This window comes from Fusarium redolens (genome assembly GCF_020744475.1).
Source record: "Fusarium redolens strain MPI-CAGE-AT-0023 chromosome Unknown BKA55scaffold_22, whole genome shotgun sequence".
In the NCBI taxonomy this organism is placed as follows: Eukaryota; Fungi; Ascomycota; class Sordariomycetes; order Hypocreales; family Nectriaceae; genus Fusarium; species Fusarium redolens.
This window is the reverse complement of record NW_025763685.1, coordinates 560,527-582,579: the sequence shown is the minus strand read 5'-3', so window position 1 is coordinate 582,579 and position 22,053 is coordinate 560,527. Positions and strand designations below refer to the sequence as shown.

Genomic DNA, 22,053 nt, shown 5'->3' with positions numbered 1-22,053 from the left:
TTAAACAGGATCTGATAACGAGTCATAAACTTACGAGTGACTGAACTTGGCCAATTTAAAACAAGGCACTTGAGCAGAATTATAAGTTAGTTCAGGCTGGCATTCAGGTGCCTTGGCATTACTTCATGTACCCTTCCAGGAGAGGAAGATAATTACTGATAGGATTCCATACCCTACGAGAAGATTAAAGGTTTGCAGCCTGAAGAAATGCCTCATCAGTTTGAACACCTGGACGGAACAGGCATCTAATTACTCTGATACACATGAGTCAGGCTGCACTAAGGGCTTCGGAGATAAGATGAAGGGTTTAGTCAAGTAAGAGAAATTAAAGGGAGGTTTGGCGAGAAAGGCAGAGGACTGGGATGGTGCGAATTGGCCTTTTGTGTTGGTTCCATATCGATGCCCAAAATTACTGCCAGGACGAGTTTGTGAGACCGTAAAGCATTCTGAGATCATGGCTTAGATTCGCTCTTAAAGACTATTTATATAGACTACCAATACAGCAGATAAGCCAGCTATCGCTAGCCTTTAGTACCCGACAAACTGTCCTATTACCCGTGAGCTTCTACTTGAGCTCATATCGCTTTTTACCCTCTGCACTCAGACCCAAGGTCACGACTTCCTTATCCTCGCTCACAACCGTTCTCAAGTCTCCAAAGGGCAGAATGACAACAAGTGACTTCCAAGGCGCTTGGAAGCCAGAGCTCTCATCCTTAGAGAACTTGACCTTGATCTCAGACTCCGTAGCCGAATAGGCAATGGTGTAAGAAGAGATCCTGTTCTTGGTAGCTGCAGAAGTGCCGTCATCTTCATACCACGTTGTCTCATGCCACTTGCCATCACGAGAGGCCTTCTGAGGAGGGAAGATCTCTACGCCTCGGTAGTCATCAAGAGGGAGGTTTGCGACGTTCTCTTTCTCACCGGGAGAGAGAACCTGAACATCTCGACCAACAGCGACGGCACGGCCAACCTTGCCGAGGACAGGAATACCGGCGCCATGCCACTCAACGTCAAGGTCAACCCATCGACCAGCCTCGAGATACTGGTATGGTGCATTCAGGTTCAGGTATCCCTCATCATCATCTGAAGCCTTGGGAAGGTAGAACTTGACCTTGCTTGCTCCAGCCTCGAAGACACCTCCGACGAGCATGGAATCACCGAGCCAGTACTGATTCTCTCCATCAAGAAGCTTCCAAACTTCGGGGTCAGACTCGTAGCCCCAACCGATCCATCTTTGAGGTGGCGAAGCAGTCTGGTGACTCTCGAGAGACAGAGAGTAGATGTAAGGGATCAATGCGTATCGACGCTTGATAGTCTTGCGCACAAGATGGGTGATGGATGGGTGCATCCAAGGCTCAATGACATCGCCGATTGAATTGTCTTCACCTGTCTTGAAGCAGTTGATGGCGAATCGAGGAGAGTAGATACCAAGCTGGACCCATCGAAGGAGAAGCTCAGGATCGGGCTGAGGACCCTCGAAGCCACCAATGTCATGACCGTAGCATTGCATTAGGGAGAGGCCAGCGTTGAGACCGAGAGCAGTTGAGCCTCTCATACTATCCCAGCTGGTAGTGTTGTCACCACTCCAAGAGCTACAGGCGTAGCGCATAGTACCGGCTGTAGCACTGCGAGTGAGAACGAAAGGACGCGAGTCTGGGTTAACAGCCAGGAGGGCATCATGAGACGCCTTGCCGTTGAGCTCGGTATGTAGACTGCGGCCCCAGAGACCGACTTGAGGGCGCTTCTCAAGGCCTTCAGGGACCTCGAGTACATCCTTGTTGACATTGAGAGCGCACTCCCATTCGTCGTCAGGGATCGTGTACTCATTGTTATCGTTCCACATACAGTCGATGCCCTCTTCTGCCAGCTTCTTGATCCCATTGTACCACCAGTTGTAGCCGGCCTCAGATGTGAAGTCGATATGACCACCATTAGCTCTCTCACCCCCTCCAGCACTCCAAAGCTTTGTAACAGCTGGTTGCTTGGTATGAGGATCAAGGAAGAGACCTCCAGCTTCCTTGAGCTTCTGGTACTCAGGATGGCTGGAAACGAGATATGGCTTTACGTTGGCGATACAACGCATGCCCAGTTTATGAAATTCCTTGATCCAATCCTCGGGATCAGGGAAACGGTGGCGGTTCCAAGTAAAGACGTGTCGGTTCTTGGGGTGCTGCTCAGCCACGGTATATCCGGATGACATCTGGTAAGCCGAGCAAGGAATATCGTGCTCCTTCATCTTGTGTGCCAACTCAATCAAGGCTTCGCCAGCAGGAGGACTGTCGAGCATGGAGTATTTCATGCCTCCAGAGAGGTAGCCGAAGGCCCAGCGGGGGACAAGGAGAGGATAGCCGGCAAGATCAGCGTAGGTCTGAACAACTTCCTTGAGGGTCTTTCCAGTAATGATGTACTCTTCCAGACCTCCAAAGTCCTGACGATAGACCTTGTAGAATCCCCACATACCGTCCATCTCAGAGCCGATGGAGTATTCTCCTCTTGTATGGCTGGTTGAGAACATGGCTACGCAACCTTGAGGTGTAGCATTGATCAAGAGGGGGATGTTCTTGTAGAGAGGATCAGTTCGATGGGCATCGTATCCAAAGCTGTCGGTTGCTGAGATTTGGAAACGGCGACCAGAGAGGTCCATCGGTGCAGCCTTTTCTCCAAGACCAACATGAAACGTCTTGCGGTTGTATTGAGTGTAATGAGCGACACCATCGCCATTGACGGCATAAGATCTGTTGTCAAGATCTTGAAGGATCGGTGGCTGTCCCTCAAAGCCGACAGAGAGAAGAGGTGTCTCTCCAGCGTAGTCAACATTGGCGATCACATCACCAATCTGAATCTTGGTGCCTTTGTCATTCGATGTGACTGTTGGCTGAGCACCATCTAACTTCGTCTCAGCACGAGGGACGCTGGGGCGAGGCGGTAGAGGATGGGTAGCGGATGTGAAGGTGGTTCTGAAGACGTTGGGACGGACAGCTTCAAAGTTGAACTCAAAAGGTAGGGTGGCATCGTTGCAACGCAAGTGGACAGACGGCTTGGTGTTGTCTTTGCTGGTGGCATCAACAGTCCACGACGAAGGAATGCGTTCACGTTGAGGCATGATGAAAGAATAATCGAGTTTTGATGTGCAAACTAACTCAATAATTGATGATTGAAAACAGAATGTTTAGAGGAGGGGATATTCCTCTTTTAACTTGACGCAATATGCATTCATTGCCGGGCTCGGGATGCAAGTATCGTCTCATTTAAAAATGATATCTACCGAAACGAAGCCAAGATCGGGTCTATTTAGATTTGTCCGACGCCATCGCCGGAGAATCTTGCTCAAGTCCGGTCCTTCTCTGCCGCGTGACCTGTCCAGCACCAAACCCCTCACGGTCGAAGTCGGAGAAAACACCAAAAAGTCCGATCTTGTTGCCGAGAATCCCCACGGGGTAAGAAGTCCACTCCGATAGCTTGCAATGGTACTATTTCTGAAGATCATATAGTTGCTTGACCTCAGAGTCTTTGAACCATTTTTTACCACTCAACCCGCATATTTCTAGTTATTAGAATCTAAACATGAAATAACTGAGATCCAGCTTGTAATGTAATGTAGCCAAGACATTAAGCTCCACTTGGCTGTCTCCCAGACTTACTGCCTGAGGCGCTAAGGCAAGATTTCACTTCTGAATTTCCCCGCGCAAACATAATTCGCCTGAAAGGGAACAAAACATCATGAGAAACACGTTTTGGCATTCATATCAGTATAGGCTCGCATATTAAGATGAATCGAGATCAGCATGTCACAAGTTCATCAAAATTCAGAAGGGGGACCATCACAAACAGCCGCATCCTCACGTATCCGTAAGAAAAGATTACCGGTATAGCCGCCTTGCTGCAGAGACGAGCAAACTTCGACGTCAAGTGATTATGTATCAAGAGGCTAACAAACGGCATTAAGAAAGCGTGCATTGCTTGTCGCCAAAGTAAAGTCAGTAGGCAATTCGTGTGCTTCTCGGGACGTACGCCGCTCATATCTTGATTAGGTTAAATGCAATGGCTCACGACCATGTTCCCGGTGTGCATATTATGTGAAATACCCTGGACTTACAGCGCTGATAAGCAACACAGGTGTTGTCAGCTTCAAAAGACATGCCACTTTGTTGAGAGACCAAAAGAGGACCATGAACTGTTTGCCTTCCTTCTCACCACTTAAGACATCATTACTAATTCTGGCGTTTCAGCAAGATTGAAGCGCTCCAGAGAGAGATCGAGTTTCTCAAATCACGCCTGCAGTCAAATTCGTCACCTATGATGGAATGTTCAGCTACTGCCTACTCAGAAGAGGATCAGCCGCCATTCATGACAGCGAATCGTATGGACATCCCAGTTCAGGGTGCATATACATCTGCACCAGCCAGAGTCCGCTCGCAACCAGTGGCATCGACCAGCACGAGCTCACCAGAAACTGCTACATATCTTACCAGAGCATATGGCAGATCGAGATCAGCGTTCGAGACTGATCCGATAGCCCCAGCAACCGCCGAACTTGGGGTTGAGATGAAGGATGACGAGGCGCAGCTGTATTTCAACGCCTTCTTCTCTGGCTGTGACCGCTATGTTCCTGTCTTTGACCAATGGTATGACACAATTCAAGCTATTCGCGACAAAAGTGCTTTGCTATTCATCACAATATGCTCAGTCGGATGCCGTGTACTCAACGGCACGAGTTCAAGATGGCGAGCTCTCGCGCTTCAGACTCAACGCATGCTCAACGCCGCCATTGTCAATCCGTTGATGGGAAGCCTTGAGACGGTACAGGCAATTCTCGTTCAAGCTTGTTATGCAGGAGAGAGGGCACTTCTGATTGCAATTGCGACCCGCATGGCTTTGGATCTTGGATTCCCCGAAGCATACGATACACTCATTGCGGAATCAGTCTTGGGCGAAATGCAGATCGATAACGGTGACCAAGCTACCTACAACGACAACTCCACGCGCATGCGCAAAACTAGAGTCTGGCTGCATCTGCTAGTCATGAGCTATATCCTGCACGTGGATGCTGGTGGAATGCCAACCTTCAAGTTCCGAGGTGCATCACGCAGATGTAGAGTCCTCTTGCAAAGTCCTCTTGCCACTGGAATGGATCATTATCTCTTCGCTCAAGTTGAGCTCAATGTTCTTCGTGCAAAGATATATGCATCTTTGCCCCAGGGCGCCCATCTGAGTGACGAAGAGATTCTCGATCTTGTGAAAGATGCCAAACTTGACATCGATGTCTGGTTCCAGGACTGGATACGCATCTCACAGCCGCATCATGACTCGATGCCCTGGTTTGTTCCGAACCTCTCAGTTCAACGCTGCTGGGCTGACAATATGGCTCTTTGCCGTGCGGTGAGGGCTGCAGGCGTGGAAAATGTCAACGTTATGTCGCCAATCCAGAAGAATATCCTATCAATGACCAAAGCCTCGCTTCAGCAACATCTTGATATCATTATCCAAGAACCAAGGATGTATCTCAAGAGCACCCGGTATGCAATGGACTTTGTCTGGGCCAAAAATACTTTCTGTTGCCTTCTTCTGCTCAAGTTGTCCGCTTTGCTCCCCGACACGGATAAGTTGCAGACACAAGGTCTTAGCAATGAGCTTGTAACGAAAGCTAGCATTTTGTTGCAGGAACTAGAATTTGTGGCTGCCGCGGGACACAAAGACGACACTCGATCAAATACCAGTTCACTATACCTCCAACTTCTAAAGACAAGCATACAGAAGTACAAGCGCTGGCTAGGTCAAAATGAAGGACAATCCGAAGGAGCACAATCATCCGCTCTTCCGGCTCAAGAGACGAATTGCGAATTGCCTTGTTCTGAGTACAACGAACTTGAGTCTTTTGTCCCAGATCAGTTTGTCTTCGAATGGGACTTTCCAGGTCTGACCCTGTTTTCCTCTCCGATCAATGAGACCAGTTGGATTAATGAACTTCTTGCTGGAGCACAAGAGTTTGGAGAAAATGGGAGCAGCATCAATTGGGCTCTGATTGACTTTTCTATGTAAAATAGCCTGCACAAACCAGAGCCAATTGTGGCAGGGTCGACAATACATTATGCTCAGAGATTTTGCAGGTTGTAATAGCGTGACATTTTACTGCAAACATCTGGAAAACAACTGTCATATCATGCAGCATCTTGCTCTTCTATTGGTAAAGCCGTTTGAGATGTAACCCTGTCCCAACATGTTAACAAGCTCGGCTCAAGGGCGAATCAGTGAGACTCTCAACGTCCTGAGACTCCACCCACGTTGGCTACAGAAATTGACGTGTCAATATGGTTACGAATCAGGCCAGTAACCCTGGCTGTTAATAAACTCAAAACTCATATCATTCCATTTCGGATTCCGGGATCTTCTCCTCTTCTTTCTTCCCCTCTCATATTGTTATTTGACGTTTGACATATCCTTGGATTGACTTAACAAGTCCACAATGTCAACTGTGGACAATCAGCCGCTCGTTGCTGACGAGAGTGAGAATGTAAGTCATCTGGAATCACCTCTGATGACATTCTTTGACAAAATGCAATTTCAAGGTCTTTAATGACCACGACTCTGGACACGATGAGGTACGTACAGTCCCTCGAACCGACTGTTCTTTACCTGGGTACAAACTGACATTCTGCCTTCCCTACCTTAGGAAGTGGAGTCATCGACACAAAGTATAAGTAGTTCCATTCTTCAGTACCGTCAGGAAAATGGGAGAACCTACCATGGATACAAAGATGGCAGTGAGTTCCATGATTAGTGGTAAGTTGATGGTTGCTGATCGCACAGAATACAATGTTCCCAATGATGAGGAAGAGAACGAGAGACTTGGTATATGGACCGCTGGATTTAATGAGCATCTTCACTAAGCAATGCAGATTTACAACATGCTCTGTTCCTTCGAACCTTTGATGACAGACTCGGCTTTGCCCCGCCGTGCAGCCCTGAAGCCAATGTCAAGCATGTTCTAGATGTAGGCACTGGCACTGGAATCTGGGTCATGGACTACGCAGACGACCATCCCGGTGCTGAGGTTTGTTAGTTAATCACCAGTTCCTGGTTACCGATTAATGCTTTTCAGGTTATTGGAGTCGACCTTTCTCCCATTCAGCCTAGCTTGTATGGATGCTTGTGCCTCTTTTCCTCAACCAGCTGACAATATCAGTGTCCCCCCAAACGTCCGATTCATTATTGACGACATTGAAGAGGAATGGCAATACTCTTCGCGGTTTGATTATATCCACAGTCGAATGATGAACTCTAGTGTCGCGGACTGGGAGAGTTATGCTGCCAAAATATATGAGTGAGGTTTTGCACATGTTCGTCCCTTTAACCACCAAGGCTGACTTGAAATAGGAACCTGGAACCAGGTGGCTATGTAGAGCTACAGGAGATCGATGTGTTTACTAAATCAGACGACAACACGTTGAAGCCGCAGCACAATCTATGGCAATGGGCTCAGCTTATATACGATGCATCTGTTAAACTGGGAAGACCATATTTCGACCCAGGCAACATAAAGGACGTTCTTACTAAGGCTGGCTTTGAAGACGTAACGGAAGCAAAGTTCAAGTGGCCAACGAATCGATGGCCAAAAGACAAGAAGCATAAAGAATTAGGCGTATGGAACAACGAGAATGCTAATTTCTTTCTTGAGGCGGTGGCAATAGCTCCGCTTACGCGGGCTTTGGGATGGTCGAGGGAAGAGGTCACTGTTTTCATTGCTCAAGCCAGAAAAGAACTCAATGATCCCCGGATTCATGCATACTGGCCAATGTGAGTCCCAGTCTTATTACAACCCCGCTATAGTGAGCTCATCATTTTTAGTATTTCGGTATATGGACGCAAGCCGGCGAAATAGTCTCAGATAAGCCTATTACCAGATATGATCTTAATAGAAATAGTTAGGGCTTGAGCACTGTGGAATGAATACTTGCTGGGTCGATGCATGTTGGCCTCGGATTATTACGCTTGTCTTGTAGCAATATGACACAAATCATTCATTTCATTCTATTAACTGACTAAGATATCTTTGAACTTTTACAACTTGGATGTGCTCTCCTCGCGACCCTTGAGGTTAATGTGAGGAGTGTCGTTTGCAGGCCGAGTCACAGCGTAGAATGCAACGCCATGGGACTTGGTGGAGAACTAAATATATATCAGTCATTGTTGAAAAAGCTATGAGAAAACGAGAGAACTAACCTGAGCTTTGGAACCAACGTGGAAGAAGGCCCAGTCTCCAGCAACGAGATGGTGAGTGATACCGGTAGCCTCATCCTGTCTGTAATTAGTATTACATACTTGTGAATTCACCAGAAAGAATCCTTACAGTTACGTCGATTTGGCCGCTGAGAACGTATTTGGTCTCCTCGTAGTCGTAGGATCCATATCGTGTAGGGCCAGGGACAACCTTATAGAAGCCTGTAGTCAAATAATGAGCGGAGTCGTTGCGCTGGCTCTGAATGGAATGGAAGTCGGCGATAATGGCACATTCGCCATCGGGGATGGGGATGTGCTCATGGCCGGCACCCTTGATAATGGTGAGAGGAACGATCTTGTTAGACACTGGACAGGTAGGTAAGTAAAATATCTTTTAGCATCTCGATATAGGGTATGTATCTTACTCTTGCAGGATTTGGTATGATTACAAAACAGAGATAGAAATAAAATGTTCCGTAGCAACTCACCTGGTCTGTTTATATAAATACCAAGTCAAGACGGAGCATTCTCGGCATATAGATACAAGAAACAGTACGGGATACGGCTCCGAGCCCGTAGCTCCGTGCCTGAGAGTTACGCAGCAGGGTTATCGAGAATGGAACTAAACCAAAAACAGAGTGCGTGTCGCTTAGTCATGCTGGATCACGACAAAACACATGATCGGGGCCCCACGGTGTTTCGCCGGATTATTTTATGGGCGGTGAGCTGGCTTATCGCTTATCACTTATCAATTGACGACATCCCTTATCAGCTCTTGTGAAGGCTCTTGTCTTATCTCCCATTTCTTTGGCAGATAAGCAACAGCTTGTTAAAAGTTAACGCAAAGGAGCCATTTAGAACCCACCACTATTCTATTTGTTTAATACCTGGACCTCTCGAGTTCTCTCACATACTCCTCGGATATACTTTTGTTACTATTATGCTGAACCTCTGTACAGGACGACAGCAATGCTAGGCGTAAGAAGTCTATCATTTGTTGGCATCGATCTCTTTCTAAACGTCGCTTGAAGAACCACAACGAAGAAGAAGACGACTTAGACGGAGTTTGTCAGTTTTTTGTTTTTGGCTGTCAGTGACAATGAGAAGTCATGGTCAAGGCATGATGTCTGGTTTAGCTGATAATTCCTCCTATAGCAGGTTAGTTACTGGTCACGAGGGCCTTTATAAAGCGACTTATGAAATGGAGGTTCTAGCAAAAGGAAATGTCATGGCATTCGTTGGTAGCAGAGCCACCATTGCCGGTTTTGTCAAAAGCAGTACCGTATATTAAATCGAGTTCCCCAGAAAGTGGCACGCTCCGAAGGCTGACAGCCACTTCGGAGTTGCCCCGCTACTGCATTGTTTGTTTGTGGGGCAGAGTGGATCATTAAACTCCTGAAATCCGGGGTAGCGGACTCACCAATGATCTTAATACGATATCCAGAGTACTAATCGCTAAAGTGCCATTCATTTAAAAGAAGACATTGTCAAGGAATTGATTGTCAGCTGTCTTGTAAAACTGTTCCAGCACGAAGCACCTATCTCTCAACAACAACATCGTCAATTTGATAGTTACAATACCTCAAGCATTCTGGTGTCAAGCTGCTAGCAATGGCTAAGCATACGACAGCTTACAACAGGCTGGTCACTGTTGCTGTTGCATTTGGCTCCCTGGTTAGTTGCCCGAATAGCTATTCATATCCAGTTCCATAATGCTCATTTTCTTCAGACATACGGCTACTGCTCTTCCGTCATCGGTAGCACAATCGGACAACCAGGATGGTACAATTTCTTTGACTTGCCCCAGCAGGGTGAGCCTGGATACAGCACCAAGACGACTGAGGCCATCTCGACCGCGAACGGAATCTACAGCGCGGGCGGCGCCATTGGCACTCTTTTTGTCATGTGGGCTGCCACTGCGCTGGGTAGGAAGAGGTCTATCCAGATTGGTGGAGCCTTTGCGCTGTTGGGAGGAGCATTACAGGGCGGTGCAGCAAATCTGAGGTAAGTGTTGTCTATTGGCTTGCATGGCTGCTTTCGTTAGGTTTGGCAACGACCAGCAAGCTGACCTCGGTACTGCAGTATGTTCCAAGCTGGCCGAATCTTGGCTGGCATCGGTATCGGAATCCTCGTCACGGTCTGTCCAATGTACATGGGAGAGCTCGCACCACACGATAAACGCGGATGGCTTGTAGGGCACCACGCCATATTTCTTGTCTTTGGCTACATGCTCTCAGGCTGGCTTGGGTATGCTTGCTACTTTGCAACGGCAAGCATGCCGGGTTTCGCCTGGAGGTTTCCCTTGTGCATGCAATGTCTAGCTCCCACGGTGCTTCTCGCAACCTCTTTCTGGATCCCGGAGTCTACACGATGGCTCTTGCAAAAGGGCCGAATCGAAGAGGCATGGACTGTTGTTCGTAACTTGCGAAAGTCCCCAGACGATCCAGATGACCTAGTCGCTCGCGAAGAGATCTACCAGATCAAGGAACAGCTCGCTTTGGACTCTGCCAAGCTCAAGGCACTAGGCTGTGGACCTCTCAAGGCAGTCATTAAGAAGAAGAGTTACCGCAAACGCTTGGCAATAGGCTTCTTGACTCAATGGGGCGCCGAATTCGCCGGACCATTAATCATCGTAAGTTGACCCTTACTGCTCTTCACTTGAATCAAATGCTAAAACTTTCAGAACAACTACTCAGTCATTCTTTATACTAACCTCGGTCAAACTGGGTCTATGCCGCTGCTTCTTTCTGCCTTATGGCTTACTACTGCTGGCATCATCTACAACCCGCTCGGCGCCTGGCTTCACGACAGAATTAATTCACGCCGATGGATGTTTATCACCGGCTTGTTTGGCTGCTTGATTACCACGAGCGGCCTTGCTGCCTGCATTTCTGAGTTTTCCGGGACTGCTAATAAGGCTGGCAATGCAGCAGGCGTCTTCTTCGTCTTTCTTTACCTAGCCTTCCAGGGGTAAGTTCTCCTGGCCTGACCTGGGTACCTTCATCAGCTGACAATATTTCCAGAACCTTTTGTGATACAACCATGTATATCTACGTGGCAGAGATCTTCCCAACTGAGATTCGGCCTATTGGCATGGGCTTCTCCCTCTTTGGCCAATTCACAAGCACCATCATCCTGCTTCAAACAGCCCCTATTGGGTTTGTAAACATCGGCTGGAAGTATTACCTGGTCATCATTATTTGGTGCATTTTCTTCATACCCATCGTGTACCTGTACTTCCCCGAGACTGCTAAGCTGTCACTTGAGGAGATTTCTGCCCGTTTCGGTGACGACGTTGCCGTTCATGTCAATGATGTTCCGGCCGAGCAGCGCAAAGAGCTTGACGAGTTCATTGGAAAGTTGGATATCACCCATATGGAGGATTCTGCAGCCAAGAGCAAGGCCATGATGTAGATACTGGAGTACAAGGAGCCCGAGACAGCGATGGAGCAATCTGACTGTCTGACTAGCTGTTAACCCAATTGACCTAACCATTACTTTCTTAATCCTGTATTATATCGGTAGAAATTGACAAATACAAAAGATGTAACCAAGACTGAAATCTTATTTTCACCCTGCATGACCCGATGACCAATTTTCTGGGATGAGATGAGATAATCCTGGCATTGAATTGATGTTTCCACGTCGATGCAAGGACCTGGTCTCCTGCCTACCCCGCAGTGGCACGCTCCGGTTCATGCGGCCAGACTAACATCGGCAAATGGCGCCTGACCCCACGGGGTCGAGTCTTTCTCCGCATCATGCTTTCCAAGCTACGCTCTTCTGGTTTAGTGGAATCCCATTCTAGTCTCTTGCAAGAAAATACGGGCTCCTAAAAGTCAGGAAAGTCCAGTTCCGTTCCTTGAGCGCCATATCTACACTCTCTTTTTCATCATACCTGGGCTTTCCCATCGCTCTCATCATGGGCTCTCTGATTACGCCTAGCAAAGCCTCATTACACTATCAAGACTATGATAGTCTGCCAGACCCAAAAAGAGTCTGGACCGGCAAGCCAGGGTCTAGGGAAGAAGGTCTGGGCCGTCTCATACTCCTCACGCCAGAAGTGGTAGCCAAGGCAGCATCAACATGCATCAAGACAGGCCGCCGTACCTCTTTAAACTGGGAGCTGACCAAGCTGGACATTGCCAACTTCAATCGAGCCCCAGCCCAACATCATATTGTTCCCATGTTGAATGGTGCAGCATATGATGATGTTTATATCTTCAACCCTCAACAATCGTCTCAATGGGATGGGCTCCGCCATTTCTCTGCCCCAGCTCCAACTGTCATAGACCCAAACCGTCGCCTATTCTATGGAGGAATGACATCGGGAGAGATACAAGATAGAAACAATACTCGCATAGGCATTCAGCATTGGGCCAAAGAGGGCATTTGCGGTCGTGGCGTTCTGTTGGATTATGCTGAATACGCTCGACGGCATTCAATATCCTACACGACATTCTCAGACCATTCTATCCCGCTTCATGTACTCCTTGACGTTGCCAAAGAGCAAGGCGTACGATTCCTTCGAGGAGATATCCTGTTCATTAGAATAGGAGTTGTTAGGGAATGGGATCAGCAGATGACGGCAGCTGATAAGCTGGCATACGCGCAAAGCTCAAATCCGCAACATGCTGGCGTTGAAGGCACCGAAGAGATGTTGAAATGGATATGGAATGAAGGCTTCTCAGCTGTAGCCAGTGATGCTATTTCCTTTGAAGTATACCCCCCGCAGCCGTCTTATAAACGAGGAGAGAATGCTTCGGTCAAGGGTTTATTTATGCACGAATATTTGATCGCAGGATGGGGCATGCCAGTTGGCGAACTATTCGACCTTGAGGCTCTTGGACGTCTTTGCCAAGAAGAGCAGAGATGGGAATTTTTTATAACATCGGCGCCTCTGAATATGCCAGGAGGGGTCAGCACTCCCCCAAATTGTATAGCTATATTTTAAGTTGTCATCCTTATACATACAGTTGCTGAACAATTCCATGTTTCATATTACAGACCTTTTGTTTCCAACACCTGAAACAACTTGGTAAACTTATGTGCCAGTCCCCAGCATTGCAACTTCTTCAGTATTTCTTGTGCATCGGTGCTGATGGCTGGGACGCAATCGTCGGCACCAATATCTGGAACAGATCCAGAGCTAGCTGGCCCCCCAACCTCAATCCATTTTACAACTACTCTTCTGTGAGATAGATTCTGGTCATGCAGATCAAGCCTGACACTTTGGGTGACCTCGATTGGCAATGATCTGGTATGATCCCCGTAAGCGGAGTAGGCAATGATGAAGATATAACCCATAAAGACTCGCATAATCTCGCAAGGGGCAGAAACTAAGTATTCATTAGCGATTGCGACGATTTGAGCTGCGTGCCAGCATAGCCTTCTTGCTGTTTTAGGATCTCTGGCAAATGTCAACTTGAGACGGTTGCGGGCCACCTTGATTCCATCATGTACTCGTGGTTCCGTTGAAATGAGGCCACGGACGATGGATAGGATGAGGTCGAGAACACCATTTGCGGCGCATAGGTGCGAATAGTGGCAAAGAAGACTTGCAATACTGTGTTTCTGTTAACATGTAGTCCTTTTGAGGGACTCATGACTTACTTGTAACTGGTAAGGCCGCTAGTTGATGACGGCGAAGATAGAGATTCAACCAAGTTATTCAAGCCTTTGAGAAGTGACCTCTTCGTGTCATGGTGCGCAGCTACAATCGATCCAAGACCGAGGTACTCGGGCATTGCGACCACTTCAATCTGCCAGAGGTCCCAGAGTAATCGTCCAATGACTTGAGCACAGAGCCTCTTAGCCCAGGATCCCAAGGAAGATGGTAGTTCTTTCCCAGCCAATGCCTGCTTCAGCACATTGGATAAATTTGGCCTTGAGTCATCCTGGCCAAGACGAGACATGAGAGCAAACCAAGCTCGTGCTGAGGTGGCGTTCCACATGGATTCAGGACACGGCAAGTCTGATGGCAGCTCGCTCAAGTCAACAATGCCTCGGCGACTTGTGAGAGTGCAAAGACTGCAGTCGTATTCGAATGCTGCCCAGGCTGCTCTCCTTCCTGACTCAATTTCGATCCAGTTCTTCCAATCATTCGCAAGAACATGGTCGTCTTCAGAGCCACGAATTGCCTCCTGTTCCTGATTCAAAGCGATGGACGAACGGGGATTCAGTAGACCCATTCCCCGTAGGCCACCGATTAGCAGACCACGAGACCTGTCTGCGTTCTGATACAGTTGTCTTTTTCCCGAGCCCAGGGAATAGATTTGGTAGAGGCAGAGTGCATTGAGATATGAGATATCGCTATAGTTTGTAACATCTGAGGCACCCTAGGAGAATCAGTATTGTGTATAGTACGTGAGTAGTGAAGACCAACCATCCAGTTAATCATTGTGGAGCATATCTCACTCAGAGCCACGGAAAGCTCATAATCCGACTGGCTATCAGATAGTAATGCACCAACAGAGGCCATGGCCGTGAGAAGAATAGGCGGACAAGCCGACATGGTCCAAGTCGGTTTGTGAATGATTGCCTGAACATCGTGAAACCGAGAGAAGTAGGAGTCTACTAGCCGCTGTAGACTGCAAAAGGCTTGGATAGAGTGAGGGTCTCGTAAGGTTTCAAGCTGAGGAAGGGGATTATCTGAGAGAATTTGGATGAACCCCTTAACAAGTGTTGTCTGAACAGGCTTCGGTCTGTTTGTCGGGCAATAGCCGTTGAGAATATCGCGAAGAGGAGGGAGCTGATAGCGATAAGGAGTCTGCTTATGCGCCTGGTCAAAAGGCCAGGCCAATGTGTGTTGTTCGGTGTCTGGTAGCCCTACTGCTTGTGAATCCCCCCTCGACTCCTCACTACCTAGTGTATCATGTGCTCCATTGTCAACATCACTGCTGCTAGGCCCACCTGACTCGGGGACTTGCTGGGTTGTACTGGAGGACCAGAACTCTGGTATATAGCTATTATAAAAGGTGTCAAGTTGAAAGCTTTGAGGGCTATTGCCTATGTCGAAGTTCAACCAGTCAAACCCACCAGTTCGAAAGTTAGGCTGCCCTGGAAGCATGGAAGAGGGAGAAAGGGCAAAAGTATCTTCAAAGACTGAATGGGCTGCATCTACTGGCAAGACATTGAAGGACTGTGGAATGTCCATAGTTGGAGAGATTGTCGACTCATCATCCAGATTGTAAAAAGGACCAACCGGGCAAGCTTGATCCGTGACGTGATGGACTTGATGGACTACAGATGTCGGTGGCAAGGGGATGGGGTCTGTTAAATCACCCAATGAGAGGCTGTCAGATCTTCTTTCATGTTGGAAAGACGGAGTCTCTTCATTCGATTGAGAGGTCATAGATTCATCGGCTTGGTCTCGTATTTGGTGGGTATTGGGAGGAAGAATTGGCTGTTCTGTAGGAGTAGCGCCGCCATGAGACTCCCAATCATCCAAACCGTCTGTTGGAGGGTACTCGCAATTATTTCCCGACCGGATGCAGCCATTGCAAGGTCTTTCGCGATTGCATTTCGCCTTCCGTTCAACACATCGAAAACACGACTTCTGACTTGATCGCCTGGTTTGTTCTTGTATCTGATGCCCATGACGCAGATGACGCAGCAAAACGTCGCGCCTACTGAATGTCTTTTGGCAATACGGGCAAGGTATATGTTGTCGGTGATTGGACGTAGTATGCGTGAGCTGATGTCGATGGAGATGGCTTGGACGCGAAAACTTCCAAGTGCATTCCGGACATTGAAGGGCGCGCTTCAGAAGGGCATTAGCATCAAGAGATACCTTGCAAGAAGTCTTACACGAGGACGTACAGTAGAGTTCGGCTCCGCCATTACAATTTAAGTGATAAGTATATTTGAGAAGTTGGAATATATAAAAGGTAGAGGAAAACTGTTGAACTGTTGAAGTTTAATTACCTAGTACTTGTCTTAGGTAATGAGGTTCGCGGGGTACCGTCACGTGGGATTATTTAGCACCCTTACCCTTTTCTACTAGGCAACATTTACTAAAGACGAACCAAGGAAGCTTGCAAGTATATGTTTAATGAGGACTTTTCCTGGCTACTGTTATTTTTTTTTCAGCTACTAGAGAGGGCATTGGTAGCATCTCAACTATGTATTTTCCAGTGGACAGCTTATCAAGTTTGGATCATGGAGCATTTCAACGATTTCCTGTACATTTATACGGCTATTTGAGCATGTTTATATACAGCCAAGAGATGGAAGCGATGCTTATCCAAGCACAGTACACACTTATTCACTGCCAGTGATATTCCCCATACCACTCGATCCAATTTTTCGATCGTGGCGATAGACAGAAAACTCAACCGAAGCTCCCGACGGCACCATTTCTATATCAAAAGCAACCTTCTTCACCCGCTTCCCACTTGGAGTCATATAGTCATCCAACGAATCAAAAGGCGTTCTCAAGCAGAGTTCAATTTCACAGAACTTGGTAACTCGTGAGTTTTGCATGTCAGGAGGTCTTTCGAGGTCGCACTGCAGAATATCTTCTGAAGCGCCGTCGCGGAAAGTTTCGTAGTCAGCTCGTGTCTCATACGTTCGGTAAGATGATTTCCTAAGTGGCTCATGCTTTTACACGTTTTGGCCCTGAGCCAAGTGTTAGTTAAAGTGTAGAAGTGGGCCAGTGAGCAAACCTTTTTAATATACCAGTTCATAACGCCATTTACGTAGTCGCATTCTTCTTCTTCATCCCAGTACTTATCTGCCTCGTTGTAGACGTCTTCATCGAACGGCGTTTTGCAATCGACACCGAGACTGAGTCTTGAAATAGCTGAAGTGACAGTCACCGGGCTCTTGTGCTCAAGTGGCGCTCTGCTGTTCCTGCTTACGGGTCCTGCGTTATGGCCTCCTGAGGCTGCGGCTTCTGCGCCATCTATCAGGCCTTTGTAGACTGCCCCACGACAGATTGCTGTTCGACTAGTAAATCATTAGCGAAGTTAACAAGCAGATCGTAAGGCAGATGTATACGGTCTCATCCCATCTGTTTGTAGGACGTCAATGCTTTTCCTCATGTACTTTGTCTTTAAGTATTCTTGGAGGTAGGGGCTGCATCCAAGGCCTCCGACAAGAATAAGTCCCTAAAGAGAAAGGAGGTTAAGAAACCAGCTTATAGACCTAAATAAAGTGCCATGGCGTGCCAGAGTCTAGAGCCAGCGGTTATTTAGTAACAGGCCGGCCAACAGTTGGTTTAATAATCCTAGTAACCCTGAAGCTGGGTTTCCCTTAGAGAAAGCTCGTCTTCGCCTTGCCCTCGCTTTTGCCATCTTACAATGTTTTTCTATTATCCTCTTTAGTTAGACTATTCAGTATCACAAGCAGGTGCATATTGCCGTCCCCATTATATACACCTTTATTACAGGCTAGACTTCTATTTCCACTCAATCTCTTATCATGACATACCTTGTCGATGCCTTTTATGACCGCAGTGCTGCCGCAAGTGCAAGTTTAAACCTTGCAAGGTGTCTCTTTGCTGCCGGCGGTACCAGCTTCGTTATGCCAATGATCAATGGGATTGGAGTTGGCTTAGCGCTTACTATTTGTGTGGTTGTCTAGGCTGTTGCATTGCTGAGCCTTGTTGTGCAGTTTAGATACGGGAGCAGATGGAGGCGACAGGCCAAAGAGAACTGAAAGAAATACGTGGCGGCGGATGAGCCGCCACTGAAAGTCGCGTGCATGCACTTATATATTGGAGGATATGTCGCACTGGCCGTTGAATAAAATAATTCTTTTAGCACTGTGTTCATGATAGTCTTCTAGTAAAACGCAACATTGAGTTATGCCTTGTTCTTTGTGGTTTCTCCTGAGGTTCGAAATGATTCTCTTAATAAAAACCCAGAACAGTCTTCGCCCCACTTCCGCTCTTAGCTTTCATAGCAACGTGGCTTCTAAGAATCGGTGTAGGGATCAAAGCCCGGGAGAGCATTTCCAGCAGCGTTCTTCAATGAATCGCCAAATTCGTCATCGAGCTTAGGACCAACGCCGCCCTTCCAAGCGTTGAGCATTGTGTTTCGAAGATTAATGCTCGGCCAATTATCCCAACCTACAAGAGGGCTGTGATAGAAGACTCCAAATGGGTTTTCAGGATGCGCAATATCATTGTCATTGGCGAATCGAAAACAATGAGTGCCGGCACCATCTTTATGGTAGACCATAAGAGGGTGCTTATCATTCAACGGAAATGAGTTTTTGGCATTATTATATTTGCCATGGCAAGAGGGTGCAACTCGAACAACCTTGCTACCCTGCGAAAAGACGACAATGTTCTCCCAGTCATGACGATGGCCACCGAGAAAGCTACCGCCGACAGCTTGGTCTTTTTCGAAATAGTATTCGTACATGACAGCACAGTAGCCGTTGTTACATCTCTTACGAGAGTATGCATTGCTATTCTCGAGCTGCGCACGATCTCTACACTGGCCTTGAGGTGTACCAGTTGCGCCTTTGCCTGGGTTGGTTCGGCCTGAGGGGTCGATGGCAGCAGTGTTGTAACATCCGTCACTGTCGTAGTCGAGAAGAGGTTGAAGGGTAAGTTCTAGAGAGTTGGCGCTTTCGGGCAGCCTCTGGAGGACATCACGTTGGGCAAGGGCTGAAGACTCTTGGAGGGGCATGGGACTGGCGCCTGTGATAGCGAACAGGCCAACCAAAGCAAATATGAGTTCATGCATGATGGGATGAAGATAAAATTGATTTAATACAGGTAGAAATGGGGAGTAGTCGAGTGACGATGTAGTGCAGCTAGGCAAGCTCATTTATAGTATTAAACTGGCAACGCGGCTGCTAATAGAATATAGGAAGACAAGAAAATGCCTCGGCAATCCCCGAGACCAAGCTAATCCTGGCAACAAATGATCAGCTGAGAGGTTACAAGAGAGATCCATTAGGAAGGAGGAAGAACCCTGGGGCTTTTAAATACGATTGGTAGCAAATGATTGGTCAAAAACGCAGCGACCATGGGATTAATCAGCCCTTAAAGATCCAATGCGCAGTGCAGTTGCTGGCATGTGCCTGAAGTCATGGAACTACATAACAAGGATCTTCCATTGGATCTTTTGTTCCTAGAGCACATACCTAAGCAGTAATGGTTTTTAGTGAAATGGATTATACGAGTCTGTGCAGTAGAATGGTGGCTAGGGCCGCCGAAACGGGGCCTAAAGCTTAACAACGTCGTCTCTTCACTACATCGCTTCAGTTACATACAGTACGATATTGGAACCTTCGCATTTTCATGCCGCATTATTCTTTTTCTTCTGTGCGTTATCCTTGTCTTGCTTGGTTGTTAAGTGATGATTGAGCAGAACTAATTGTATCGCAGTTACAGGGCTTGATGTGATTAGAGTCGGTCTAGCCTTTACTATTTGTGTTATCATCTAGGCCATTACAATACTAAGCCTACTTGTGCAACTCAGATACGGTAGTATGTAAAAACAACAGGCTAAAGGGAACGAAAAAGGTCATGTAAGAGGCAAATGGAGAAGACTAATAGGCCAAGCTAGGCAGAGGCATGCTTTGCTTGCCCAGGATGAGAGCAGCCTGTCAGCATTAGGCATTTGTATATCTCATTATACCATCGTCTATAGAGCCACTTGGTTTTAAACCAGCTTAATTTTAAAGACCCCCCCCAGAAGACTTCATTAGATCATGGACACTTATCGAACTCCTCATATCAAAGCCCTCTTTATCCAATACTTTTTGGAATCTCTGAGCCTCTGGCGACTTTATGCCATGCATTCTCATAGCAAGACAAAACCCTCGCTCAACCCAATATCGGCATTGCTCCCAGGAGGAAACCTCGTGGAAATGGAACGCAGCAGTCAGAACAAAGTCCAGGAGGAACACCCTATCCTTCTCCTCGCAGTCAAGAGTTCGGCAGCGTGCCTCGAGTGAAGCAACGACATCTTCAAGCACAGCATTGCAGGAAGACTCGTCCTTTGTTTCCAAGAACTGATAAGCCAGGCTTTTCGCTGTTTGAAGTGTTTGCCTCGACATGGGCTCTTCATCGACAGAGATAAATGGTGTGATTGATCTTCTCGCATCTTCGAGGATATGGCAGGACTGTCCGAAATGACCGGCGTTACCATGCCATTTTGCAAGCGCACACTTGGCTCGGCAAGCTTGCAGCGACATACCAAGATCATGGGGCTTGCCTTCGCAATGCCTGATGATAACCTCGAGGACATTGTCTATGCCTCTAATGGTTGATATCATTGCTAGATCGATTCTGTTGAGTTGCTGGCTTATTGATTCTGGATCATCCGTCTCAAGAAACGAGCTGTCCAAGTCAATGCGTGTAGTTGTGCGCTGATTGGAGGGCTCGTGCCCAATACCCAGGAGATTGACGCCTTCATCCATCTCATCATCCAGTAGCTTGTAGATGAGGAGCTCAGCATCCTCTTGGCGACCCCAAGATCGGAACAGCTCTGCCATGCGCGCATAGTGGACATAGGTATTTTCGTGCCTAGGCCCCCATTTTTCGACATGATGGTCTGACATCCAGTTTAGTACAGCATCTGCTCTGTCCATCTGGTTGCATTTCGCATAGAAGCAAGCATATAGGTATGCAGCCCTGAGGGTTTCGTCGTGAGTTGGTGAAAGTTTGAAGCGAAATCCTGATACTGCATCGCGAAAATCCGCATCGGCATCGTTGACCTTTCCGGTCGAGGCTGCACGTGAAGCATCTTTAAGTAAACCGTGAAGTTGAGCTAAAGTTGTTTTGTTCAGCAGAAGATTGACTGGTGGAGTGTCAAGATAGAATTTCTGTTCCGCATGCCGCTCGTTCGAGCCGCGTGGCTGAGAAGAGAGGTTCCGCTGAGGCCTCTCATTTCCAGGCGTGTAATACTCGGTATCGTTAGGAGTGCGGCCACATATAACCGATGGACCTGCTTAGCATTAGGAGCGGCTCTTTGTTAGAACACCATGGGGCAAACGTACAATCGCCGCCCTGATCCTGCCAAGCCTTGCCATTTTTCTGTGCAAGCTGCTCCTCAGTCCATCTTTCATCGTTCCAGTAGAATACTGTATCCTTTCCAAGAAGCTTGCGTTGCCGTGCTTTCTTTGCCATCCACGCAGTAGGAGTATTCTTGACCCATCGCCAAATCTTGAACCTGTTCTTGTACATCTTTTCTCTGCGATGCAAGCACGTCAGCCATTGATATTGTTGCAGCAATACACGATCCATGAGAAGTAAGACTTACGTCGCGAGGAATGCGTGAGTTTCCTCCATCCTTCGTACTACCTCTGGCAAAGGGAGGTCTTCTTTCATGTACAGCTGCTCTATATATGGCTTTTTCTGCTCCCATTGCGTCTCTCCAACATGGGGTGCTTTGCGTTTGCGGCGAGGTCGCTTAGATGGAATGCTATCAACAAGTCCCGTCTCAACCGCATTCGACGGAATCTCATGTCTCCCATGGCCTTGGGTGACGATGGGCCCTGGATGCGATGCGACCGGGTTCTGCGATGTCGAGGACGACAGATTGTTGCCTCTCAGGTTCGCACTCTGTAGTCGTGCGCCCTGTTCTTCTGTCGCATTGAAAGGGCTCTGGAGTGACACTCCTGGAGAGACATGAGACCAATTAGGTTGAGGATGAGGGAGGAAGAGACCTGATGACGGCCAAACGTTGGCGGGCTGGCTCAGGCCTCCAATGCTTGGCAGCTGAGGGCTGGAAGAGTCACCCCAATGAGTAGGTTGGTTCTGCGTAGGCTGGTTTATTCCAGACATGGTACAAGGAAAAAAGGTTGATCGTTTTGCTGTATTATTCTTGTGAGAGAGCGTGACGCCTTTGCGATATAAATGATAAGTGGACATGC

At 47.6% G+C, this 22,053-nt stretch overlaps 10 protein-coding genes across 10 annotated transcripts; 4 read left to right on the top strand and 6 right to left on the bottom strand.

Moving 5' to 3' along the window:
• Positions 1-384: 384 nt before the first annotated feature.
• On the bottom strand, positions 385-3,361 carry BKA55DRAFT_583133 (glycosyl hydrolases family 31-domain-containing protein). Its single transcript, XM_046194175.1, has one exon. The coding sequence runs from the start codon at positions 3,101-3,103 to the stop codon at positions 566-568; it is 2,538 nt and encodes an 845-aa protein (XP_046043251.1). The 5' UTR covers positions 3,104-3,361; the 3' UTR covers positions 385-565.
• Positions 3,362-3,785: 424 nt separating this feature from the next.
• On the top strand, positions 3,786-6,039 carry BKA55DRAFT_598821 (uncharacterized protein; the record flags this gene model as incomplete). Its single annotated transcript, XM_046196291.1, has 4 exons — positions 3,786-3,866; positions 4,032-4,063; positions 4,117-4,176; positions 4,230-6,039. 4 exons carry the CDS (start codon positions 3,786-3,788, stop codon positions 6,037-6,039), a joined length of 1,983 nt encoding a protein of 660 aa, XP_046043250.1.
• Positions 6,040-6,463: 424 nt separating this feature from the next.
• On the top strand, positions 6,464-7,879 carry BKA55DRAFT_545305 (S-adenosyl-L-methionine-dependent methyltransferase; the record flags this gene model as incomplete). The annotated part of the gene is made up of 7 exons (XM_046190801.1): positions 6,464-6,511; positions 6,567-6,599; positions 6,756-6,780; positions 6,897-7,055; positions 7,171-7,321; positions 7,375-7,794; positions 7,846-7,879. 7 exons carry the CDS (start codon positions 6,464-6,466, stop codon positions 7,877-7,879), a joined length of 870 nt encoding a protein of 289 aa, XP_046043249.1.
• Positions 7,880-8,033: 154 nt separating this feature from the next.
• BKA55DRAFT_625846 (uncharacterized protein) lies at positions 8,034-8,705 on the bottom strand. Its single transcript, XM_046196844.1, has 4 exons — positions 8,643-8,705; positions 8,348-8,583; positions 8,221-8,295; positions 8,034-8,166 (listed from the first exon to the last, which is right to left on the bottom strand). Coding segments are annotated over exons 1-4 (420 nt in total). The 5' UTR covers positions 8,644-8,705; the 3' UTR covers positions 8,034-8,058.
• Positions 8,706-9,828: 1,123 nt separating this feature from the next.
• BKA55DRAFT_696540 (general substrate transporter) lies at positions 9,829-11,631 on the top strand (the record flags this gene model as incomplete). Its single annotated transcript, XM_046200274.1, has 5 exons — positions 9,829-9,891; positions 9,947-10,221; positions 10,300-10,849; positions 10,901-11,187; positions 11,241-11,631. 5 exons carry the CDS (start codon positions 9,829-9,831, stop codon positions 11,629-11,631), a joined length of 1,566 nt encoding a protein of 521 aa, XP_046043247.1.
• A 508-nt stretch (positions 11,632-12,139) lies between these two features.
• On the top strand, positions 12,140-13,171 carry BKA55DRAFT_598817 (uncharacterized protein; the record flags this gene model as incomplete). The annotated part of the gene is made up of 1 exon (XM_046196290.1): positions 12,140-13,171. One exon carries the CDS (start codon positions 12,140-12,142, stop codon positions 13,169-13,171), a length of 1,032 nt encoding a protein of 343 aa, XP_046043246.1.
• Positions 13,172-13,261: 90 nt separating this feature from the next.
• Positions 13,262-16,123, bottom strand: BKA55DRAFT_654644 (fungal-specific transcription factor domain-containing protein; the record flags this gene model as incomplete). The annotated part of the gene is made up of 5 exons (XM_046197400.1): positions 16,039-16,123; positions 14,603-15,979; positions 13,831-14,555; positions 13,447-13,783; positions 13,262-13,366 (listed from the first exon to the last, which is right to left on the bottom strand). The coding sequence occupies exons 1-5, from the start codon at positions 16,057-16,059 to the stop codon at positions 13,262-13,264; spliced, it is 2,565 nt and encodes an 854-aa protein (XP_046043245.1). The 5' UTR covers positions 16,060-16,123.
• A 562-nt stretch (positions 16,124-16,685) lies between these two features.
• BKA55DRAFT_583111 (uncharacterized protein) lies at positions 16,686-17,707 on the bottom strand. Its single transcript, XM_046194174.1, has 4 exons — positions 17,650-17,707; positions 17,218-17,527; positions 16,884-17,166; positions 16,686-16,836 (listed from the first exon to the last, which is right to left on the bottom strand). Exons 2-4 carry the CDS (start codon positions 17,259-17,261, stop codon positions 16,822-16,824), a joined length of 342 nt encoding a protein of 113 aa, XP_046043244.1. The 5' UTR covers positions 17,262-17,527; positions 17,650-17,707; the 3' UTR covers positions 16,686-16,821.
• Positions 17,708-18,134: 427 nt separating this feature from the next.
• BKA55DRAFT_545299 (necrosis inducing protein-domain-containing protein) lies at positions 18,135-18,914 on the bottom strand (the record flags this gene model as incomplete). The annotated part of the gene is made up of 1 exon (XM_046190800.1): positions 18,135-18,914. The coding sequence occupies one exon, from the start codon at positions 18,912-18,914 to the stop codon at positions 18,135-18,137; it is 780 nt and encodes a 259-aa protein (XP_046043243.1).
• Positions 18,915-19,854: 940 nt separating this feature from the next.
• BKA55DRAFT_696536 (uncharacterized protein) lies at positions 19,855-21,964 on the bottom strand (the record flags this gene model as incomplete). The annotated part of the gene is made up of 3 exons (XM_046200273.1): positions 19,855-21,125; positions 21,178-21,371; positions 21,441-21,964. The coding sequence occupies 3 exons, from the start codon at positions 21,962-21,964 to the stop codon at positions 19,855-19,857; spliced, it is 1,989 nt and encodes a 662-aa protein (XP_046043242.1).
• Between the last annotated feature and the right edge of the window lie 89 nt (positions 21,965-22,053).